Consider the following 22,884-nt stretch of genomic DNA (forward strand, 5'->3'; position numbering starts at 1 on the left):
GACAGGCCCATAAGTAATGCAACAGAAGAGAGTAGCACACACCATGTGAAAAATGACGAGGGTACCAGGAACAGTATGTCAAACAATCTATAGCAAGCATGAAAAATCCGCTACGCTAGCAAAGAGCATGTGAAAATTGAGTAGCTGGAATGCAAAATTCTACAGATAGAATACCAGCATTTGACAGGCTAGCTCCGTAAAATCTTAGTAACAAACAGCACTACAGTTATGAAGCCCATAAGGAACAACTGCAGGAAATTGGGCTTTCCACAGGCCGCCTACTGCAGAGGAGCATCAGGATCCAATCTTTTTTTAATTGCAGCTGCAGCCTAATAAAGAAAAATATTTGCTTAAGTTATATGTGTTTCCCCCCATCAAATTATATTCGCAGACTTATCAATTGAGAAAGAAAGAACGTACCTGATGATTGCCTAACATGTATTGGTACCTCATTTCCTCGCGTAGACGTTCCTGCTCCTTCATGTCTTGAGCCTAAAAGAGTGAGCAAAACACAGTGGATAAACACAGTATAGACGATAGAAAGAAACAAGTTTCACGTCCAATTACTATACCTTACTGCTATGGTAATATTTACACAACAATATCGTACTAGTGCTATTATCTGAAAAATCTAGAGATAGATAAATAGATAAATAATGCATTATTTACTAGAACATGTATTAGTATTATTACAAACACGGATTGAATCAGAAACGGAACATAAACTGCTGCCACCTTATAATCAAGTAATCCAACATGTACAAGGTCCAAAGCACTACTTGCAGCCTGTGCAATGGAGATCTTAAGAGCTACATTTGTACAAACTGAATTGGGCAGCCTGCACAATCAATCTTGGTTGCACACAAGTAATAGATGGCAACTACAAAGTCTTCGTCTGCTCATTCAGACAAAGGGCTGTTATGTGCTGACAAGTAATTCAGTCGCTTGGATCAAATGGGCATTCTATATCCATTGCATATTACTTCCCATTATGAATAACTATACTCTTTGGGTAACTAATGCTTGACACTAAAAGGACTATTTATAGGCCATAGCCACTTAATGCTAGATCATAATCTTAAAAACAACTAATAGCAAAAACCCTTTAAAACACTATCGATGATCATTATTGTTTTTAATTGATGTTGAGAGGATAAATAAATGAAGGACAAGACCACCCAAAGAAACAACAAAATAATCTAACCAGTCCAGCTTGCATAGAGCATTTTAAAGCTTCCACTTCTTCCTCCTTTCGTCGTTCACGTTCCTTCAACAATTCTAGCCTGCATGATTTTTTAAGTAAAAAAAAAAAAACTACTCAATGCACAATAAACTCTAAATCCAATTAAAATACAAGTGTTTCATAATATTCTCTTTGTAGAACATGTAAATTTTTTGTGTAAAGCTCACAGCCCACAAACTGAAATAGCTCTACAAAAAAACACTGACAACTTTATTGGTTTCCCATGTTTTGATAGATATCCACAAATGTCTTTTTTAAGAAAAAGGTTCATGTTTACATACCGTCGCTGTTCCTCATCATTAAATAATGTACGTTCTGTTACCAAGGTCCTTAAACCCTTCTTTTTCTCTTTCTCCATTGCTTTGCGATGATAAGCATCTAAATCATAATATCTGAAAGATAACACAAGGACAAAAATGATAAATCCCTATTCTGAACTTGTTATCTAATCAAAGTAATACCCAAAAGATGAAAGCCAATACTTTTTTGACGGAAAAGTGGCTGTATTGTGATCCTCCATGAATCTGAGATGCAAACAACATATGTTAAACATCCTTGGAAAATCAAGGATAGAGTAGGAATTTTTTCTAGATCCATCAGAAGGTCATAGAATTATTCAAGTAATTTCATGGCAGTACAGTAGCTTACTCCTTAAACATTTGCTTCTCTTCCCAATTTGACAATGACTCTAAATTAACCTGTGCCACATTAACAAGAAAACTAAATTGAACAAACTCAACTCTTATGCTAGTAAAGCTTTCAACAGATTGGGTAAAAGTAAATGCACAGTAGCAATCAATTGATAGAATGTTTATTCTACTTTATGCCACCATGAGCACAGAGCCAAACCCAACACAGTAATTGAAAAAAATATGGAGGAAATAAAAATAAGAGAATTATTCATTACTTTGGTCTTAGATTTTAACATAGACCTCTGTGTGCGTCAACACATATAGAGCGACAGAAATAAATATACCTGCTTGACTTCTGATAACCATGCAGTGAACTCTGGTCGCTTGTTCCTACAAAACACATTGCATGGTTAATTCATAGAAATGTAAAAGAAATACAGTTGGTACTTCATATGGTTGATGAGACTCCAAACTCATCTAAGTAGGTCACAGATACTACATGATGTTGGAATGTTGGATTAAGCTCGCAAAGTCCTATATAGCATATAACTCATTGGTAGTATAGTACTGTTTAAAAGTAAATTGGATGTTGGAACCTGGAAACATATATCTACAATTTTCTAAGTGCATCATTCCTATGAGGTGAGCAGAAATACAATTGGTACTTCATATGATTGTCTAGAATCTAAACTCATCATGATGTGGGAATGTTGGATTCAGATAGCAATATCCCATATTGCATATTATACAATAGTAATATAGTCCTGTTACAAAGTAAACTGGGATGTAGGAAACATATCAACAATTTTCCAAGTGTATCATTCATATGACCTTTGAGAGGTGAGTTTGCTTGAAAGCTAGTTAAATAGGGGCTTTATAAGCTCTTAACAGACTAACTAACATTCCTGTCATGGGGATAATTGTTTAATGCATTACAATAAAGGATTTCAGATTGAATTATAACTCATCTTCTCTTTCAGTAAGCTTGGAGATGGGCATTTGCGTATTCCAGATTGAATTATATCTCATCGCACAAAAATACCAAAATACAAATGAAAAACTCGAGAAAAGTTCATGTCTTGACATGTCAAATCCTGAAACTACGAATTAGGCCACTCACCACATATCGACCTCACGGATGATACCATACTTCCCCCACAAATTCGTCACAGCGCCCTTCTTCCCCAAATCCTTCTCCTTCCTTTTCTTCTTCTTCTTCTCCTTCCTCCTCCTTTCCATCTCCTTTTTCTTCTCCTTCCTCTTCCTCCTCTCCCTCTCCTTCCTCCTCCGCCTCCTATCCCCCTCCTCCCTCTCCTTCCTCCTCTTTCGCCTCCGCCTCAACCTCTCCTCCTCCTCCAATTCTGACTCGCTCTCCGAATCAGCGCTGGAGCCCGAGTACGAAGTCTCGGACTCGAACTCCGACGACGAGCCCGAGCTCTCGCTGCGGGTCCGGTGCCGGCGCTCCTTCTCCTTCCTCCGGCGCTTTCGCCGCTCACTGGAGTCCTCGCCGGAGCTCTCGCTCTCTTCCTCCTCCTTCCGCCGCTTCGACTTGCCACGGTGGGCCCGGTCCCGGCTCCCCTTCGAGCGATCGTCCCGGTCGGCATCTAGCGACTTGCTGCTGCTACGCGCTGCTTCCACAGCCTCATCCTCCTCATCACCTCGACCATCACGGGATGAGGCCGAACCGTTCTGGCCCTTCGCCATGCCTTCTCGCCTGTCGTCGCGGGCCTAGGGTTTCGCGTGACCGAGACGAGACTACGAGATGGGAGGCAATGGGGCATTGGGGAGAGGTGGCGAGCGCGAGGTGCACGAGACAGCTGGCGTGCGCCTATTTTCCTCGGACTCCACTGACATGTAGGTCTAGCTTTGTCAATTGGGTGTGGCCCCACCGCTCATAGGTTGTTACCTCTGTACACGTCTCCCACCTTCACGCCCGATCTCTCTCGCTCCCAGGCGGTCCCTCCTCGCCGCCCTATCCGACGCGCCGGCAGCCGGCGCTTCCTTGCTGTCCCCCCGCCCTTGCAGCTCACGAATGAACGACCGGCTCATCTCGCTGGATCCCGCGTACCCGCGGATCTGATCGGAGGACGCCGCGGCTGCTACTACCTCGGCGATGTCGAGGGTTCGGGACAGGACGGAGGACTTCAAGGAGGCCGTCCGCTTCGCCGCGCTCTCCCATGGTTACACGGAGGTGAGCTCCACGCCAGCCTTAACACTGCCTCTCCTAGTCTCCTTTGTGTACTGATAACCTCGCGAATAGTCTTCAATTCGTCATGCTCCGTTCGGTTGATTTGTTTCTGCAGGTCCAATTGGCCGCGCTCATGTCGTCTTTCATCATGCGGAAGCCGTCTCCCAAGTCACCCTTTACAAATGCTGCGATCAAGACGGTAGGAATCTCGCTTGGATGTGTTCCTCTGTTGTATGTAGGAGCTTGCTAGTCTGATTGTTGGGTCGTGTTGATGTAGCTTGAGAGCATCAAGGAACTTGAGAGGTTTATAGTGAAGCACCGGCGGGACTATGTGGACCTGCATCGCACAACAGAGCAAGAGAGGGACACCATTGAACATGAAGTGAGTTGCACTCCATCGCCACGGTTATTTGTTGATGTGCTATTGTCTTTCCTATGATGATGCATGTAAGAAATCTTAACTTAGCATATTACTAGGCAATCTGTGTTTCATTTGTAGTTTACAACATTGCCTATAAATTCATTGAAAATTTGAGAGCGGGTTGTTTGACATCACATTAGAGTGCTGTCACATTTGCAATGTCCTTCAAGCCTTCCCTTGAAAGTTTTATGCCCGAAGCTCAATGTAATAAAATGATACCTATTACTGAATCATATTGTGTTCCTTTTGTATAATGATAGTTATTTCTGGAGTATTCTTTCGTAATTGTAAAAATCTAGGATTACAATTATTGAAAAGCGTACATAAGCACAATCATTTATCCTCTTTGTTGCACGCACATTCATTTTGGATAGGTTGTACATCTCTCTCTTCTTGCTATTAATCTGTGTTTGGATGTAGTGATGAGATATCTTTCTTTTGTATCGACTATTGAGTTGACAACCTATAATCATAATGATACACAGTTTATCAAACTATTAATTCTTATAAATTTAGGCTGTTGCTTTATGTTCTTAATTAAGTATCTATGTCTAATTACTGAAAGTATATTAGGTTGGTGTTTTTGTAAAAGCATGCAAGGAACAGATTGATATCCTAAAGAACAGGATCCATGAAGAAGAGAAGAATGGAAATGCAAAGACATGGCTTGGCACAAGGGATGAGAGTTCCCGGTTGGACTTGATAGCTCACCAGCATGGTGTGGTATGACTATTATCCTTGTCATGGATCAACTGCTTGTACTGCCTATTTCTAGTTTTGGAAATTTGGAATGCAATAACTTAATGTTGTTAGGTCTACTGCATTAATTTATTTTTTTGAGGGAGTATGTAATAAACCAATAGGTAGCATAAGAATAATTTTTTGGTAGAATTAGTTGACAGTTTTTCTCGCTACCAGAAACCTGCAGAATACCATTCCCCTGTTTTTTGTTGAAGTTGCACATATATTTGTTTCATCTTACCATCGACCTCGAGGCTCCATGCATTCTTAATACATTTATTAGTGAGCTAAATGTGTTTCATTCTGAGGATTTGTCTAAGCAATACCTTGGGAATTACTTGTTACATTGTTATTATTTATGATGAGCAAATATTTCCTTTCACTAGAGTCAACATGTCTAATAGGGCAGGTCAACATCCCCCCCCCCCCCCCTAAACACACACAAAGACGTTCAAGTCTAGTGTATATCATGCCTAGTTGGTAGCAGGGTATTCAAACCTCCATTTGTTGATCTCGTTAAGTAAGACAAGAATTTAAGCTGTGCATTTTTTAAAGGATAGATTGTCATGTCAAAACAAGTGAATTTGAATAATATCTTATTTCGTTTTCTAGTTCAGAGCTTCATCACGTAAGCTCATCATATAGGAAACACATTGCAGTAACAGTCCATCGTCATTTTCTGAACTATCCCTCTTTCTTTTAGTTTTATGAGTTTTCTTATGCTCAGTTCCAATAATATGTTTGTTCTTTGTTCGATTTTACCAGGTATTGATTTTGAGTGAACGTCTCCACTCGGTAACTGCACAATTTGATCGTCTTCGGTCCATGCGTTTTCAAGATGCTATTAATAGAGCAATGCCACGAAAGAAGGTTCAGAAGAAACCGGATATCAAACCTGCTGAACCATTGAAGTCCGATCTTGTTTTAAAATCTGATGTATCAAAGGTTGGAGGTCAGGAAGTATCTACAGCACCCATGAGAGTTCAAGAACAACTATTGGATGATGAAACACGAGCTCTCCAGGTAATATTTGGATGGCATACAAATTATGCACAAGTGAAAGGCTTGGCTATTTTACTTAAACTATCATACTTATGTGCATCTTGGAACTCTCTTCTCAGGTGGAGTTGACTAGTCTTCTTGATGCTGTCCAAGAAACGGAGACAAAGATGGTGGAGATGTCAGCACTTAATCATCTTATGTCAACACATGTTCTGCAACAAGCTCAACAAATTCAGTATTTATATGACCAGGTATAAGATACTTTTAAGCTACTATTAGTTTGTAGAGAAAGAGGATGTACCTTTTGTTTTCATACCTGAACATAAACATACTGAATCTACAAAAAGTATCAGATAATCAATAATGGACACATGACTTTTGCTTATGTCCATGTAAGAGCTTCGTAATAATGTTTAGAATTAGAAATATTTGTAACTGTCCTCTAGACTACCGGGGTCCCTCGAACTTGTGTTTCCTTGTTTAGAGTATAATCTCTTGGAATTTTGCTATTAGATGTTTACTTGATGACCAGTCAGCTGTTAAGTACAACTTACCGATATATGACATGGGATCATAGTTTGTGCATGTGCACAAGGTCACATTTGCTTAGTTGAAAGAACACATGCTGAATTTTGAGAAACACTAAATTATCTGCATGCCTTTTACCTATATGTATGATCTTCAGTCCTTCGCACATCTTCCTTTTCTCAGGCTGTTGAAGCTACAAATAATGTGGAGCACGGGAACAAGGAGCTATCCCAGGCGATCCAGCGCAACAGCGGTAGCAGAACCTTTCTCCTGCTTTTCTTCTTTGTTCTCACTTTCTCCGTTATTTTTCTTGACTGGTACAACAACTGAATTAGCACAGCAAGACATTGTAATTGTTTTCTTAATGAAATGGATCAAATTATGAAAGCAGCTAGACTCTAAACTGCCCGTTTAAGCGCTCTATATCACTTGCCAAGCATATTGTTCCCTGTACTCTTATCTGTAAATGCTGGAATTTGTCGTTTCATTTTAAGTTTGCAAATGTACTCAGATGCAGTGGGCACTGTAGTCGTGTAGATGAACAAACACAAGATGTGGTGGGCAGTTTCTTTTTTTTTAAGAAAAAAACAAGATCCATTAGACAATTAGCCCAGCACACTCGCTGGTTACAAGATCTGAAACAGACTCTGGGAAGTCCTCAAGCCAAACACAACAGCTTTCAGACGACTCCAGAGAAACTCCAAACTGAGCTAGTTGATGCAATACGGTTACAGTCTCTTGGACAATACATTACATGATATACATCAAAGTTAAGATAAAACAACATTCTAGCTTCCCTGACTACTACGGGCATTCATGTTCAGCATAATTCTGCAAAAATTGGCAACATTCTAGCTTCCGTCTCCTCTTCTAGCAAAGAATTCTCAGGTTTTGACAGTCTGTCTCCAGCATAATTCGGCCCATGCCAAGTTCAGGAGCGATCTTCAAAGCATTAGTGGTAGCCATCACTTCTGCCTAGAAAGGGTCTTGAAGGTTTTGCAATTTACCAGTTGCCATGATTCTTGGACGCCCTTCACAGTCTCTAACAATAGCACCCCAGCCACCATTTCCAGATTGTTTAAAGAAGGAACCATCCACATTTATTATCAAGAAATCTCGTTCTGGTGGCCTCCTCATTCGAATAATGGAACACGGGCAGTGTTTGTCTTCCCTTCTCAGGTAGTCGCTGAATTCCTTGACGAAATTTCGGATCAGGAAAACCACTTCATCCAAGATAAAAGGTGCCTTGTTCTTCAGAGACTATTGCGAGTAGTCCACCAAACCCATAACAACGTCAAGATTTCAATTTGCTGCTTCTCTTGCAGTTTCCATATTTCCTCCAAAACATCTTTTGCAGCTTCTAATCACTTCTAGGGACGGTAGACAAGATCTCACGTGTCTGTCGTATTCCAGCCATCCATTTGTTACTAGTTAGGCCATTACCAGAATCTCTGCAGCTTGGATGTGCAGGATCTTCTCATTAAGACGGTAAGGATGAAATCTGCATTTCACCTCCATGTCTCATCATATTACAACTCTGTATCAGCATGCTTAAGCACATGCTTATCGATACAGTTCAAACCGTCAACCATTACCCTCTTACTATACGCATCATCCATTAGTATCCTACCACTTCCAATATCTACAGAAAGGTGTGTATAGCACAGTCCTGTTTCAGAACAAGAGCAGGCACAGCACCACGAACACGAATAGGAAGAACCAGATCTGGTGCAGGGACCTCTCGATTTCCATCTGCTGCCTCCTCAGCCTGGGGTTCACATTTTGTGCCGCGACATGGTAAGGGCTTGTGTAGTACAAGCTGGCTGGCAGCTGGCCACGGAGCGCCCAGGGAAGCACGGCCTCTGCCATCCCTCCAAGCACCCCTCCAGCCGTTGAGTGTATCAAACCACGTCCTACTGGTGCAGGAGGGTAGATGAAATCGAATCCAGCAGCAGCAGCAGAATGGTGGTGTGCGTGCCACAATGGCTGGTGCGGAGGGTTGGCTTCCATGCTCTGGTGGTGCTGGTCATCGACGTATACCTGTGCGTTCTGATGCTCAACAGTCTCCCGGTGCACCATTGGACGGCGTGGAATGGCCACACCGTTCAACGATTTCTTTGAGCTCCCACCACGGCCATACAGTGGCACAAGCGTGTCCAGGGAGAGTGTTGCCTTGCATACAGGACACTGCCGCCTTGCTGAACTGCTGCTGTCACTGGCAGTTGATCCCACCCCTGGGCGCAGCCACTCGTAGATGCAAGGCCAGCAGTAGAGATGGCCACAAAGAGTAACCACTGGCTCTGCTGCAAAATCAAGGCAGATGTTGCAATCAAAGCATCCGCTTCCAGTTGTCGCAGGCATGTCCCCGCCGGCTTTCTTCACTGGCTCATCATCAGCCACCAAAGGCTGGCTATTGATAGCAGCCATGCAAGTCTGATCCATTCTCCCAGCTTCCATGACAATCACGATACTCTCTTGCAAACTGTTTTGGTTCAGTTACTGACAGTACTGAAACCAAACAAAGAAACCATAGGAGTAGATCAGTAGGAATGCATATAACCGATAAAGTAGCAGCAGTAACTCATCGCACAAAATGATAAGAGCGACTTGAGGCGTTTAAAACGTTCACAAGGTGCGAACACCTACCTAATCGTGTGGAAGGACTGTAGAAACACAAGGAATAAGATTGAAAGGAACGAAGCAAACCAGATGGCTATAGATCTGTAGTACTTACTATATGATGGATTTTGACTTTTTGAGGCAGACACGGAGCTAGATGTACAGACCCAACAATTAAACTACACAGAGGGGTCCATGTAATAGGCAGCTGTTAGGCCCACACCACATCATCCTGTTCTGGAGATCTATCCAAATACGTTGAACAATTGTGATTACTGGAGCCGATGTTAGGTAATTCTCCTGACCACATTAAGATGCATCAACTTAGCCTTTAATATTTACCCTGGTTAGCAAGCAATTTACGCTTTACCGAATAATCTATCATCTTTCCTATTTGCCTGTGTCAGCAGCCATGTATTCTCCAATATTTTAATACTGGGGACTACACCTGCTGCACTTTGTTTTTATCCCCTTTGTTATCCTCATCTCTGTGCTACTTTGCGTGTCACTGACATGTTATCCAAGAATCTATCTATCAGCAGTTAGGGAACTTGAGTCAGCAAGGAATTGAAACCTTGAGTCAGCAAGGAAATGAAACCACTAGCTTATGTCCAAATGTGTGCAACGGAATAATATTGTCCAAGACTTGGTTGCATGTTCAAGGCAAGAACCATCATTGCCACCTTGAAATCGCCTAGGGAAGAAAAAAAATACATAGCAATTTGCCTGCAGTTTGCAATCTTGAGCATCTATATTCAGGTCAGCAGCTTGGGAAGAACAAAAGAGCAGATCTGCATAAACAAGGAACGTTTGGATAGGCTAAGGCACCCGTCCTAATCAACCCGTCCTAATCACCGATAAAGCTTACGTGACATGTTGATATTTTTGTGGTTGCGGAGCTCCTTCCAAAGGAACATCATTGAAAAATAACTATTGGTGGGCGTACTGATGTGGACCGCACAACAATGATGGATTAGCTGCAACACTTTGGCAATATTCAATACCAAACACACCTAAAAGATCGTCATTTAACATATCTAGTGAACAACAAAAACAAGAATAACCCAGAGATAATTGCACCTACTGTATTAGGATCAGGAAACAATGAATGGTTTGCCCAACAGCTTCGTGGAAATCTCTTAATCACTCTGGCCCCATATGTACCAATATTATTATACTAGTAAAGCTTCAGCAAGTCTTTTGTAAGTTCAAACACACCTTAATTACATGGAATTAAGTACCTACAGATGAAGCTAAAAGAACACCATTTTCCTACGGTTCTAGTTTGGTTTCGTGGCTAATGATCAGCCTATGAAATTGGAACTGAATGTGAACCATGTGCTTCACCAAGAAGATATGAAATTCCAAAAAGAAATAAGCTGCTATGGTTGATCATATCAACAACCATACTAAGAAGTTTAACTGCATTTCCATGATAATTTGATCTAATTCAGGCATGCCAGTGAATCAGGTGTTATATGTATTTGCAATGCATTTAGCTATATAGATGAAAGATAGAACAGAACCAAGAACAAAGCAACATCTAAATTTTCCCCTCTAACCTTTAACATAGAGCATACAATTCATAACGCACAGTCACAATTCACATGGGTACTAACGAAACATAGCAACCTACAAGAGCAATTTCTTCAAGCTAAGCTATTAGATGCTATCACCAAACAAATATGCGAATTCACGCGAGTTTCTAACCCCAGGAACAAGGGGCGGACCAAACATTTTGGAAAATAAACTGGGATAGGCACTCCACCACGCAGCAAACCAACCCTCGACAAACTGGACGGATTGGAGTATCCGTCCCAGAAAGAAAAGGGTAAGATTTGATTTCTCACAGAAAAGAAAGGGGAATACCAGAACGAAGCCAACTCTTGGGACAATCCATCCAATTACCAAACAAAGAAAGAACAAGCCACCCAAGCAAGATAGGGTCCCTTACCAACAAAAGCAGAAATCAATCCGAGCCCGAATGGATCTGCCCTCCACGCAAGTCCAGTACCAGCAGCGAGGAGGAGGAGGACGACGACGACGACTAGGAGGCAAGCACTCGGGGCGGCGTGCTTCGGTGGAAGGAGGCCTAGAGATGGGTTCGGCAGCGCGGTCAGGCGAGGAGGGTGCGGCGAGGTGAATTTGGGATGAGAAGGCGAGGTGAAGAGGACCAAACAAAAGAAGATCGGCTCGGTCATGAGAGATTATAATGAGTGGGCGGGCATCATACATCCCACCTCCTCGGCTATACAGTGAGGCTCGATCGAAACAAATTTTATAGGATTATATTTAAAAAGATTTTTATAAATTTTTATTCATATCATCTATCTCGTGATATAATAATTAGACTAAAAAAAGAGAGAAAAAGAGTGAATATATATTATTATAGAGAAAAACGTTTTTTATAAAATCAGATTTTATGGAATTTGGTTTCAGCTCCATCAGGTCGTTACGCTGCAGCCGCGTCGCACTCGTGTGTATCGTCTGTGGCCAACGCCGGCAGCCCGGCACGCTTGGGACACTCAAATCAAATGTGGCGGACAGGATCGGCTCGAGAAGGGTGCAAGTATTGTTGCGTCAAGTCTCGGGAGATCTCTTCATCGCAACTCATTGCTATCGCCGTGTATGCTGGTGTCGTATCTTGCATTCTTACGCAACATAAGTCGAAATCCGAATCATAACGGGCGGGATTCGGCGAGGGCGGATCAGATTCCGGGCTAACACAGCAGCCACCTTAAGAATTCATCCTACTAACAGAAAGGATCACAAGTTCTAACTACTTGCCTGCTATTGTCCATGGTCCTCGTCCACAGGAGAAGAAGATTTCCTCGTCCGTTTTCCTCGGGTGCAGATAATGCCTATCCGTTCCCCTTTCGCCATCTACCGAGTCGCCGTTGCAGCTTTCCCCAGCGCTGAGCGACACGGAAGTTCAGACGTCCCAGGCTCCCGGTTGTGCACTTGTGCTAGAGCGGCCCCCAGGTCCTGGCACTTACGCAATCCACTACCGTGCGCGCGCAAGCGTCCATTATCTTGAGTCGGGATTAATATTGGAAAGAATATATTGGGAGATTTTGTTTGCCATTGCCAAGCATACCCCAGACAGCACTATCCCCGTTTGCGTATGTTTTTTTCTGGCTTTTTTTTTAAAAAAATCAGAAATTATCCAAATAGCTGTTTTATCTGTTTTTTTCCTTTGGCTAGTCGAGAAAATAGTTGCAGTTAAAATAAACTAAAAATTGATAAATAAGCTGAGAGATGTTTTTCTATTTTTTTATGTGCTAAGAAACTAAAAATTTAAAAGCTAACCATTAAAATTCAATAATCACAGTCATAGCTACTTCTCCCACTAATCAGAAGCTCTAAAGCTACAATTTATCTACCCAGGACATATGTATCATTGGTAATGGTACTGCAAACATGACTCTTTTTTGTTAACTTCTGAATATTTTTTTAGCATTATCGTCTCAGTGAGAGTATGGCTGCCATGGCATTGTACGTTGCGATAGGACGAGAAACACAAGCAAACAAGCCACCTCCATGGCTCCATTGCCCCATCTAGGAATGTCAACAGCTGAGTTTGAACAGTCTATCGTCGCCTCAAGCTTGAGATTATAAAAACTCAAGTCTAGCTAAGTTAAAGATTCGATTGAGACTATAACTAAACTTAAGTTTGATTTGTTAGGATTTTAAGTTGATCTGAAATCAAGTCTCAAACAAATTAAATTCGAGTAACTCGCTAATCTTGGGCTTTTTTAATAACTCTATCTATAAGCTACATATGTATAGTTACGTAACATTTTAGTTGGATGATAAGGTTAAAAAAATAAATTTGATTAAAGTGAATGGACATCGACTTTGTCTTAAAAAAACAGTTAGAGTTAGCCAAATTTTTAATGAACTATTCAAACTCAAACACAATAGACTCATAAACTTATGACTAAACTTAAAATTGATTTGTTAAAGTCTCGAACCCAGCTAGAATCGAGCTACCACATACGCCCACAAGATTTGACGCTGAAAAGTTGTGTGAAAACGAGCTACACACTTGACGCGACCAGATAGGCTCACAAGTCACACAAGTAAGCTGTCGCGGTCAGTGGCGCGAGGACTCCTGACCTGATCCAAAAAACACGCCAGCTAACGAGTTGGATTGAAACAGTTTTTTTGTTGGGTTAACAGTAGGGTATGTTTTGAATGAATGGAAACGGGTTAATATAGCTATCGGGTTGGGTTAACAGTGGGTACATTTATTTCTTTAAATGTACGAGTGGTAGCTGATCCAGTCTATCTCTACAGTTTACCTGTATCAAACGGTCATGGTTTAAAGTTAGATTATATTTTTCATTTTCAAACGGTTACTGTTTACAAGAACTGTTTTTATCTCCCCACAAATTGATCACTATCTTGATTATTCTTACAGTATTATTACGAATAGTCAACTCTGAATGATATGGTCTCATCGGTCCTCTTGTTCAGATACTCTTCATTCTCCTCTCTTATGAAATTACATAATCATGTTGTAAATTTTGGTATATAAATTTTTTTTTATTATGCTACATTATTAAGTAGTTTATCTCACGTGCTATACTTACTCGAGTCCTTTTCTATTGGTTAAGCTCGTCTTTTCTTACTTAGACGCTGGTGAAACTGCTTTCATGTAGTGAATGAAAGAAATGCCTAATCCTAGTTAATGAGCCAACATATTTACCGCTGTCATTTATTACGATCGACTTTACTTTTTCATATTGCTATATATTGTATTAATTTTATACGTATGAAATACGTGTGCAATTGTTATTATTAGATACAAAGTAGATGACAATAAATTAGTGTGTAGTGAATATTTAGTATGCTAACGGTAGGTGTCGTGCGCGTCATCACCGTCGTGGGGAGCGGGTCGATAGGATCTCGACACAGCGCATGGGTAGAACGGTTTGTGGTGCGTGTCCGTGTGGTCGAGCGTCGTGTCGTGCCGTGATAAGATACGATATAGGCATTGACGAGGTGCACACGCATGAGATGATCTGTTGCTTGTTCGCACAAGTGGTCGTTGGGTTGGGTCCACCAATCCAGTAGGTACGAGGCGAGAGGTGCGCCATCGCCTGCCACATCGATGGCGGAGGCTTAGCCACCTCAGGTGGAGACTGGAGTTGAGGCATTTGGTCGAAATCGTCTCTAATCGTAGTGTCGATGCACGTTTAGTACCAGCAGGCGCAGAGGTTTTGTTTAGACGCGTAACGACTCCACGTCTTTAATTGAGAGGTTGTCTCTCTATTTGAATATTATTTTTAGTTTTTTCTGAAAAAAAGATCAAAGCTATCCAAACGGTTGATTTCTCGACCCGGTTTTTAGTGGCTTTTGGCTGAATGAAAAAACAGTTATGACTAAAATAAACTAAAAGTTAAGAAAAAAATTTACTGATTTTTCTAACTTTTAGGTGTGCTAAGAAAAAAAATATTATAAAAATTAATAACTAAAATTCAACGAGAACAATTATTTCGTCGACTACCTAGAAACTCTAAAGACACATTCTATCTAAATAGACTGTGACCAAAGATAGGTTTGCATTGAATCTTGGGGACTACACATCAACAGATGCGAATCAGCGTATGCGTTCAGCCCAAGATCACAGATCCAGATATACAAACCGCCCGTTGTTTCCAGAAGCTAGCCGTCGATTACTTGTTCCGGCAGCTGTTCACGTTTAGGCGCCGGACCACGGATTACCAGTTGATGGTTCGTCCCTGTGGTCCTTGGGATCTCAGAACGTGGACTTGCTCCGAACAGATTTAGCATTTAGAGACTATCCGTAAGGCAGAAATTTTATTTTATACTAACTGTTCAATTTCGGAGCTGCAACCGCGGACGGTATGAGGTGTAAATCTGTCTCATTCTGGATGCCCAAGTTTGGGTTCGCGTATGATAATCAAATGAGTACAAAATCTATGAAACAAGATTTATATCTCATGCAGCGAGGGAGGGGAGACGCCGGGATGGAGATGGTGAGGGCGGAGGCCATGGCCACTGGCGATGGGAACGGGGGAGTTCGAGAAGGAATGAGAAGCGGGGCGTGTCACAGGGTGTTAATTAATTTTTTTCACTCTAGCAAGTGGCATATTTTTAAAAGTCAATGATATACTAAAATTTTATCTGGGTCTAATAGAATCTTACTAATTTGCCACTCTGACCTATTTTCACCGTCACGTGACATTTTTTCTTTTCTTTTGCACTGCTGATATAGATTATCACGAAAAATGATCACTCTACCCTCTCTCTCATATTCTATCGGTGGCCAGCGGGTGCCATGTCAGACGAGTCACCGAAGGCGCAGACGGGGAGTGTGCCGGTGTAGAGGCTTCGGGAGTGGGAGCCGCCACTAGCACATCACTGAGCCGTCCGGCGCCATTGTCTGACTCCACCTCATCGCCACCTCCTTTTGGACGCCAACGCGTCTCCACGACCTTCCTCCACCCTTCCCACCACCTCCCGATCCCCACCCCTACTGCGTCGGTTGCCACAACCCACCTTTATCGTGTATGTGGTCGGAGCTTTTGCGCTCGCGCCTCCATTCGACTGCTGAGATCGATTGGAGACGTCAAAGCCCTGCTCTTGTGTGGTGCAGCCGCCATTCGAGATAAATTGGGCTTGCCACCACCGTTCCAATTCATCATCCGCCATTGCGCTGTCGTTATGGCCATGGTTCTATGTTCATCTCAAGGTGAATCAAGTTGTTGTGTTTATGTGTCTTTCTCCTCTCCTCCTTTCTTGCTTTAAACGTGAGCCGAGAGAGCCATCAGCGTACTGGCCATCGACGTGCGCGTGGGATGCTTTGCGCCACCATGTTGCACACCGACGTGCCAATGTGGCGATCTGGCATCCTGGTGCCATGTGATGTGTTACCGGTGTGAACTCCGTTTCGACGTGACCCTCCCCCCCCCCACCCAAACGCCGTTGATCTCTGTTGTATTTGTTTTTCGACGTGCTACTACTGCCTTGTTCAAATGGCGTTGCCGCTTTATATCGATTTTGGTTTTCTCTATGCTTCTGCAGCCATAGGTGCCTCCATTGCCACATAGGCGCGTTGAGATCGATTTAACTCTGACCAGCGTTCCGCTGCTGTCGTCAATGCATATGTGCGTGCTCCGATCAAAGAGCCGTGGAAGCGTGGCCGAGCAGCAATCGACGTGCCAGTGGCGGCCCCCGCTCACGAAGCCTCTGCATCGGCGCACTCCCCGCCCATGCCTCCGATCGACTCGCTTGACATGGCACTCGTCGACCATCGAGAGAAGACGAGGGAGAAATGAGATAGTGTGGCCTGTTGTATGAGAGCTGTAGCAAGGATGAGGAACTTGTCGGGTCCTTATTCCCCGCACGGGTATGAGGATGGGAAAAAATATTTCTTACGAACGGGACGAATACGGGCACATGATTTTTTTTTTTTTAGGATGACGTAAGAAACTATTCTCCGATGAGAAATTCTTGTTGACATCCTTAGACCCAGTCACCGAAAACTCGAGCTCGAGCAGGTTCCTCCTCCTACCTTGCAGATAGCTGATAATATCCGTTCAACGGTACAATTGATTGATGATCCTTGACACAAAATTTTGTACGTCCCGAGGGCACCAGCACGAAAAGGGACACCCCAACAATACTAGTTATTGCGAGCTGTGACTGCACAAAATGACAAAAACACCCGCAGCAGCAGGGCATGCCATCGATCCATTTGAACATCTTATACAGTCCCTAGCTAGAACGAGTGCTACAAATCGTAGTCTTAGGGCTCAACAGTGCCAGTTAAACTACACCTTACTGCAGTTAGCCGCTGCATCCAATCTAAGTGATATGTGTCGGTGTACACAGAGCCGTCAGGTAAGAATCTATTCGGTAGAGTTTTCAGATTAGTTATTAAAATGAAATTAGTTGAAGCTATATCAGATAACCGTTTGCAGTTTTTAACTTTTAAAGTGATTCTTTAGAGTAAACTAGATATTTAAAATGATTCTACTAGTTTTTACTGATTCACTTCCTCATAAAATCACTTATTAATAAAATTTATTTAAAAAATTATTTCTAATCACATAATCACTTTTCAAGTATACACTCCCCACCGAATTTAGATCAGGTAGACCTAAATTGAAGCAGCGCTCGATGGATAAAAACAACTTTGAGACCCAGACTAGACGGTTGGGCTTGGGCCTAACCGCTAGCACAAAAGGAGAGCGCAAGGGGCAGCGGTCCATTGACGCCAAGCGGCCGTCTCCCTCCACATCGAAACTACCAACCCAACGTCCGGGAGGAAAGGCGCAGAAACCCAACCAAAAACCCGTAAAACCACCACGGGTGAACCTCACACGTCTTCCTCCGTCCAGTCTGTCTCCGGCCCCCGCCCCCGCCACATAACTCCGCATCATCCCCTTCCCATCTCGTGTCCCCACCCGTGCCCACCAGAATTCCATTCGTTCGATCCTCAGGTAGGGCGAGGGTTACAGAAGGATACTCGGGGGCCGCAATGCGCGTCCTCGCCGTTGCCCTCCTCGCGGCGGCGTGCGCGGCGGCGGCCGGGGGCGGTGGGGAGCTGCCGGGGTTCCGTGAGGCGCCGGCGTTCCGCAACGGCGCGGCCTGCGCGGGCGCGCCGACCATCCACATCGCGATGACGCTGGACGCCACCTACCTGCGGGGCTCCCTCGCCGGCGTCCTCTCCGTGCTCCGCCACGCCGCGTGCCCGGAGTCCATCGCCTTCCACTTCGTTGCCTCCTCGGCCTCCCCGGCGCGCCGCCTCGCCGCCCTCCGCCGCGCTCTCGCCGCGGCCTTCCCCACGCTCCCCGCCACCATCCACCGCTTCGACGCCCGCCTCGTTCGCGGCAAGATCTCCTCGTCCGTTCGCCGCGCACTCGACCAGCCACTCAACTACGCCCGCATCTACCTCGCCGACCTCCTCCCCCGCTCCGTCTCCCGCGTTCTCTACCTCGACTCCGACCTCCTCGTCGTCGACGACGTCGCCCACCTCTGGGCGACCGACCTCGGCCCTGACGCCGCCCTCGCCGCCCCCGAGTACTGCCACGCCAACTTCACCTCCTACTTCACCGACGTGTTCTGGCGGCACCCCGAGTACGCCTCCATCTTCGCCAACCGGACGCGGGTGCCGTGCTACTTCAACACCGGGGTCATGGTCATCGACCTGGTCAGGTGGCGCGCCGGCGGGTACACCGCGAAGCTGGAGTACTGGATGGAGGTGCAGAAGCAAGAGGCCAGGATATACGAGCTGGGCTCCCTCCCGCCGTTCCTTCTGGTGTTCGCCGGCGAGGTGAAGGCCGTGGAGCACCGGTGGAACCAGCACGGGCTCGGTGGCGACAATGTGGCGGGGCAGTGCCGGGAGCTGCACCCGGGGCCGGTCAGCCTGCTGCACTGGAGCGGGAAGGGGAAGCCGTGGCTACGGCTGGACGCCGGCCGACCGTGCCCGCTCGACGCGCTTTGGGCTCCCTACGACCTTCTCCGCCGCCGCGGCGCCCGCGACGACCTCCTTGCCGCCGTCGCCTGACAATGCGGCCCACATCGGTTCAGCAATCGAATTGCTCGCCTTCGATCGGATCATAATCCATGGCTTGGCTGCTCGCTTCGCCGTCCCACGGGTGGGTGTCGGCGTCGGGACACTGGGTCACTGACACGCCGGCCCACTTGGCTACTCCGCATTGGTCCCATCGTATGTCCACATTGTCAGTCGAATGGCGTTGGTTGGAGTGGCCCTGTCGGTACTGGCACGCGGGCCCACAGGTTGGTGGCCGATGGGGTTTTGGGGCGTGGGTCTGAGATGAGATGGGCTGTGTACAGCTGGTATTTTTGGCCTTTTGGGGTATAGATTCTTAAGATTATATTATTTATTTGTTATAGTTAAATTCCTGTGGATTTACTCTACAATAATAATACAATTGTACCAGGACTTTCTCTATCTCGACATGTACTGGTGGATGGGGTTTATCCAGAGACAATGCTAGCGATGCTATAGCATCAGGAGCCGGTAAAATTTCAGAATGTTTTAGATGCTTTTTAAGCGGAAATGTTGGAATGTTCAAAGGCTGTGAGAGATTGGTTTTGGGTCTGTTTGTGGTTACCGTGCTATGAAATCTAGTTATTTGGAATATTTGTCATCCTAACGTGATTTTTGCTGCTACACATCCGAATAATGCATCCAAAAATAAAAATAAATAATCACTTTTGAAAAGTAACCGCAATGCTAAATAAAGCCTATATCAGGGTGAAACAAGCCTATTGAGGGTTCGGAGTATAACATTCTGTCGCTAGATGCTTAGTTCACGAGTTGAAGTTTTTGTTAGATTTAAATTTTATTTCGTTTTGAATTTCATATTGTCCTCAAGTTTGTAATAGGGTTGAGCATACTTTACCAGCGGATGGGTGTGAGCTTAACACGGGCATTGATATAGTTGTAGACGGTGCTTCTAACTTTGTTCATGATCTGGTGGCTAGCGATTTTGCTGTTGCTAGGGTTTAATGGAAAACAGGTGCCTATCTAAAAAAAAGAAAATAATAGTGCAGGCAAAGAGGGGAAATTGAGGATACAGCACTCCTTTGAAGCGGTGTTCAGCAAATAGCACTTTAAACTTAAATGTTCAGCAAATAGTACTCTAAGGACCACTTCAATTTAGATAATAGCACTCCCTTTTCTCTTCTCTTTTTTTGGGCCTTTTTCCATTTGTGAATGATCCAAACGCCCTTGCTGCTCAGGCAGACAAATATATACAAATAGCAGTAGAATAGATCCACAAGACATTTCAGATAGAGAAATAGACATTTAGAAGTTCCATTTTAAGATTTAGTACATAACAGAATCACTTTGACTAGATCTGTTATAGATAGACAAAACCATTTTAAGATTTAGTACAAAACCGAACTAGGCTCATTTTCTTAAAATGAACCTCCTATATGTCCATTTCTTTATTTGAAATGTATTGTGGTTGTATATATTTGTATGTCTGATGAGTGGTAAGGGTATTTGGGTCATTCACAAATAGAAAAAGAAAATGGGAGAAGAGAAAAAGGAGTGCTATTTATCTAAATTGTAGTGATCCTTAAAGTGCTATTTGCTAAACAGTTGAGTTTAAAGTGCTATTTAAGGAGTGATGTTTTCTCAATTTCCCCAAGGCAAAAAAGACGTGGTATGTTTGGAATTAGGGTTACAGTACATCAGAGGTTTAGAGGTGGTGCTCTTGGGAAATGGGATAAAGCTCGGTGTAATAGTACTATTTTTAAATTCGTTTAGCACAGCTAATTGGATGTCGTTTTGCTCTAAAAAAAGAAAGGTTATTTGGGTGTCGTCTCGTGGCACAAATCTCAAACCTGGAGCTCCAAATTTTAGGAATCTTATCTGACTTTCCCGCTTTTTAAAATTCTTTTAGCGCAGGTAATTGGATGCCGTTTTGCTCTAAAAAAGAAAGGTTATTTGGATGGTTTGATCAGTGGAGTTTGGTGCCATGTGATTCGGATGTCTGGTTGCCAATTGCTCGAGTGGATCTTTGTAAAAGGTGGGAAATTCTTTGCTTCTCTCGTGTGCGAGCGCGAGAGGGAAGAAAGGGTTCAGTTGCTTTCTGCCTTTTCTCCTCGGTTACTATCACGTTGCTGGTAAGAGGATGATCACTCGACTGCGGTGGCGTGCGAGAATGATGTTGTCGACAAGCATGTTTGCTCTGCGCAAGATTACTGTAGCATATGCTAGCAGCCGCAAGTGCTTAAAAGTTTAAACTGATGGGCATCTTATGATTTTTATTTTTCTCTTCTGAGATCGACAGACGGCGCAACAACGTTCGTGCTGTTTTTTTGCTTGATTTACGCTTGTACAGATCTTATGAACGGCTTATTGTATGGTGCCAGCATCAAATTTGAGCATTTGGGGCTTTCTGAGAAGAAGTTTCATACGGTATGGTGTTACTCCATTGGAGCGTCACAAAAGCTTAAAGTTGCATAGCTTTCCGTTCATGCAGTTGGTTCTCCCAAGTGCTAACGGATATGATTGAGTGATGATACCTGCAGTGTTTGAACTTTTTTTTATTTTTGAGCTGGTGCAGTCTAAAAACATGCCACGTCGAGTTACTACTTGGTCCCCGCCATTTGCCAAGATGTATCAGTGGATCACGGAGCTGAACACGCTTGGTCTCTTGCAGTGCACATGCTTCAGCAGATCATGGTCTTTTTCCCCGTCTCAATGGATGCCATTCATTCTACTGATGTTTGAAACTTGGAAGACACAAAACTTCATGATGCTGATGCGGATGCTGTAAACACAAGGGAGATCTCGTCTCGGTCTTGGTCTACAGACTGCAGAACTGACAAGAGCGGCACCGACAGTCTCCGCATCAGGGATTGGACAAGCGAGGGCGTACAGCCACGCCAGGCACGCACGCACGCACGCAGCTCCAGAGGACCAGCGGGGCCACCGCCTGTTCGAGCTGCTTGGAAGTGAACAAGGCGTGCTGCCCCCCTGCAAGTGCCAGCCATTGCGAGGCTGCTATGCAACCATGTAGTCATGCTGGCTCCACCGCACAATCTCTTTTGATGTACTAGTGTACCAACAAAAAACGCTCGAGTTAGATGATCGGTGTGCCCCCCAATGGCCCATGCGTATTCGCTCTTGCACTAAGCTGTAGGACTTCAGTGCTTCAAGATCCCATTACTCCATCCGTTTCAAAAATAGTAGACGTGTTTAAAAAAAATCCAATTTTATGTATTTTAATTAATATTTAATTAAATTATAAAAATATTTAGTATATATAAAATATACAACTAGCTTCACAATCCAAAATAGTTTCACACTATATAGATTTTATAGAAAAAAATACACCTACTATTTCTAAATAAGAATTATTTTTTAAAGGGTACATCACAGAACACATATAACTCAATCATAATACACATAGCCAACACACGCACACCTTAAGCACACATGCTACCGAGTGATCTCGCTAAGAGCACACACGTGTGCTTATCTTTTAACTACCGAGGAAAACCCCAATAAGCCACGGAGTCAAACTTAGCGTTTGAACTCGCGTGGACAACGAGCGAGCCACACGCTCTTGCCGTCGCGCTATGAAGTCTATCCTTTCACAATGTTTCTCCAATGCGATGCAAAACGAAACAAAAGAAGAACTCATAAAAAATTCATGTACTCGTACGAAGTGTTTGCGGTTAGAGAGATGCAGCTCCTAAATCCTATAGCAGTTATTCTCAGGAGCTCACCCGCAGATTCTTACGATCTCTACGCTTCTGTTTTGTTTCTGTTCAGAAAAAAGAGGACCGGTTCAAACTACACATCTGGCCCGTCCGTCATCGCATTCGAAGTTAATAGGCCAGGCCAGGCTAGGAACGGGGAAATGCAAAATCATACAGCTAGTATATATGGTTTATCTTAGTTATCTATTCTTTATTTTATTTTTTTATCTACCGTATGATTTATTTATCTACTTTTTTTATACAAATTTTAACGTAAATGAATAATCAT

At 43.7% G+C, this 22,884-nt stretch overlaps 4 protein-coding genes across 4 annotated transcripts; 2 read left to right on the forward strand and 2 right to left on the reverse strand.

Moving 5' to 3' along the window:
* Nucleotides 1–46: 46 nt before the first annotated feature.
* LOC133924634 (uncharacterized) lies at nucleotides 47–3,698 on the reverse strand. Its single transcript, XM_062370262.1, has 8 exons — nucleotides 2,996–3,698; nucleotides 2,220–2,265; nucleotides 1,892–1,941; nucleotides 1,726–1,767; nucleotides 1,525–1,635; nucleotides 1,205–1,283; nucleotides 421–492; nucleotides 47–329 (listed from the first exon to the last, which is right to left on the reverse strand). Exons 1-8 carry the CDS (start codon nucleotides 3,577–3,579, stop codon nucleotides 279–281), a joined length of 1,035 nt encoding a protein of 344 aa, XP_062226246.1. The 5' UTR covers nucleotides 3,580–3,698; the 3' UTR covers nucleotides 47–278.
* A 121-nt stretch (nucleotides 3,699–3,819) lies between these two features.
* LOC133924635 (syntaxin-81-like) lies at nucleotides 3,820–7,176 on the forward strand. The gene is made up of 7 exons (XM_062370263.1): nucleotides 3,820–4,066; nucleotides 4,179–4,262; nucleotides 4,341–4,445; nucleotides 5,058–5,207; nucleotides 5,991–6,248; nucleotides 6,347–6,478; nucleotides 6,939–7,176. The coding sequence occupies exons 1-7, from the start codon at nucleotides 3,989–3,991 to the stop codon at nucleotides 7,083–7,085; spliced, it is 954 nt and encodes a 317-aa protein (XP_062226247.1). The 5' UTR covers nucleotides 3,820–3,988; the 3' UTR covers nucleotides 7,086–7,176.
* Nucleotides 7,177–7,451: 275 nt separating this feature from the next.
* On the reverse strand, nucleotides 7,452–11,602 carry LOC133924636 (E3 ubiquitin-protein ligase RMA1H1-like). The gene is made up of 2 exons (XM_062370264.1): nucleotides 11,329–11,602; nucleotides 7,452–9,263 (listed from the first exon to the last, which is right to left on the reverse strand). The coding sequence occupies exon 2, from the start codon at nucleotides 9,210–9,212 to the stop codon at nucleotides 8,430–8,432; it is 783 nt and encodes a 260-aa protein (XP_062226248.1). The 5' UTR covers nucleotides 9,213–9,263; nucleotides 11,329–11,602; the 3' UTR covers nucleotides 7,452–8,429.
* A 6,047-nt stretch (nucleotides 11,603–17,649) lies between these two features.
* On the forward strand, nucleotides 17,650–19,331 carry LOC133924637 (probable galacturonosyltransferase-like 3). Its single transcript, XM_062370265.1, has one exon. The coding sequence runs from the start codon at nucleotides 17,887–17,889 to the stop codon at nucleotides 18,913–18,915; it is 1,029 nt and encodes a 342-aa protein (XP_062226249.1). The 5' UTR covers nucleotides 17,650–17,886; the 3' UTR covers nucleotides 18,916–19,331.
* The last annotated feature ends 3,553 nt before the right edge of the window (nucleotides 19,332–22,884 follow it).

This window comes from Phragmites australis, chromosome 7 (assembly GCF_958298935.1).
Source record: "Phragmites australis chromosome 7, lpPhrAust1.1, whole genome shotgun sequence".
In the NCBI taxonomy this organism is placed as follows: domain Eukaryota; kingdom Viridiplantae; phylum Streptophyta; class Magnoliopsida; order Poales; family Poaceae; genus Phragmites; species Phragmites australis.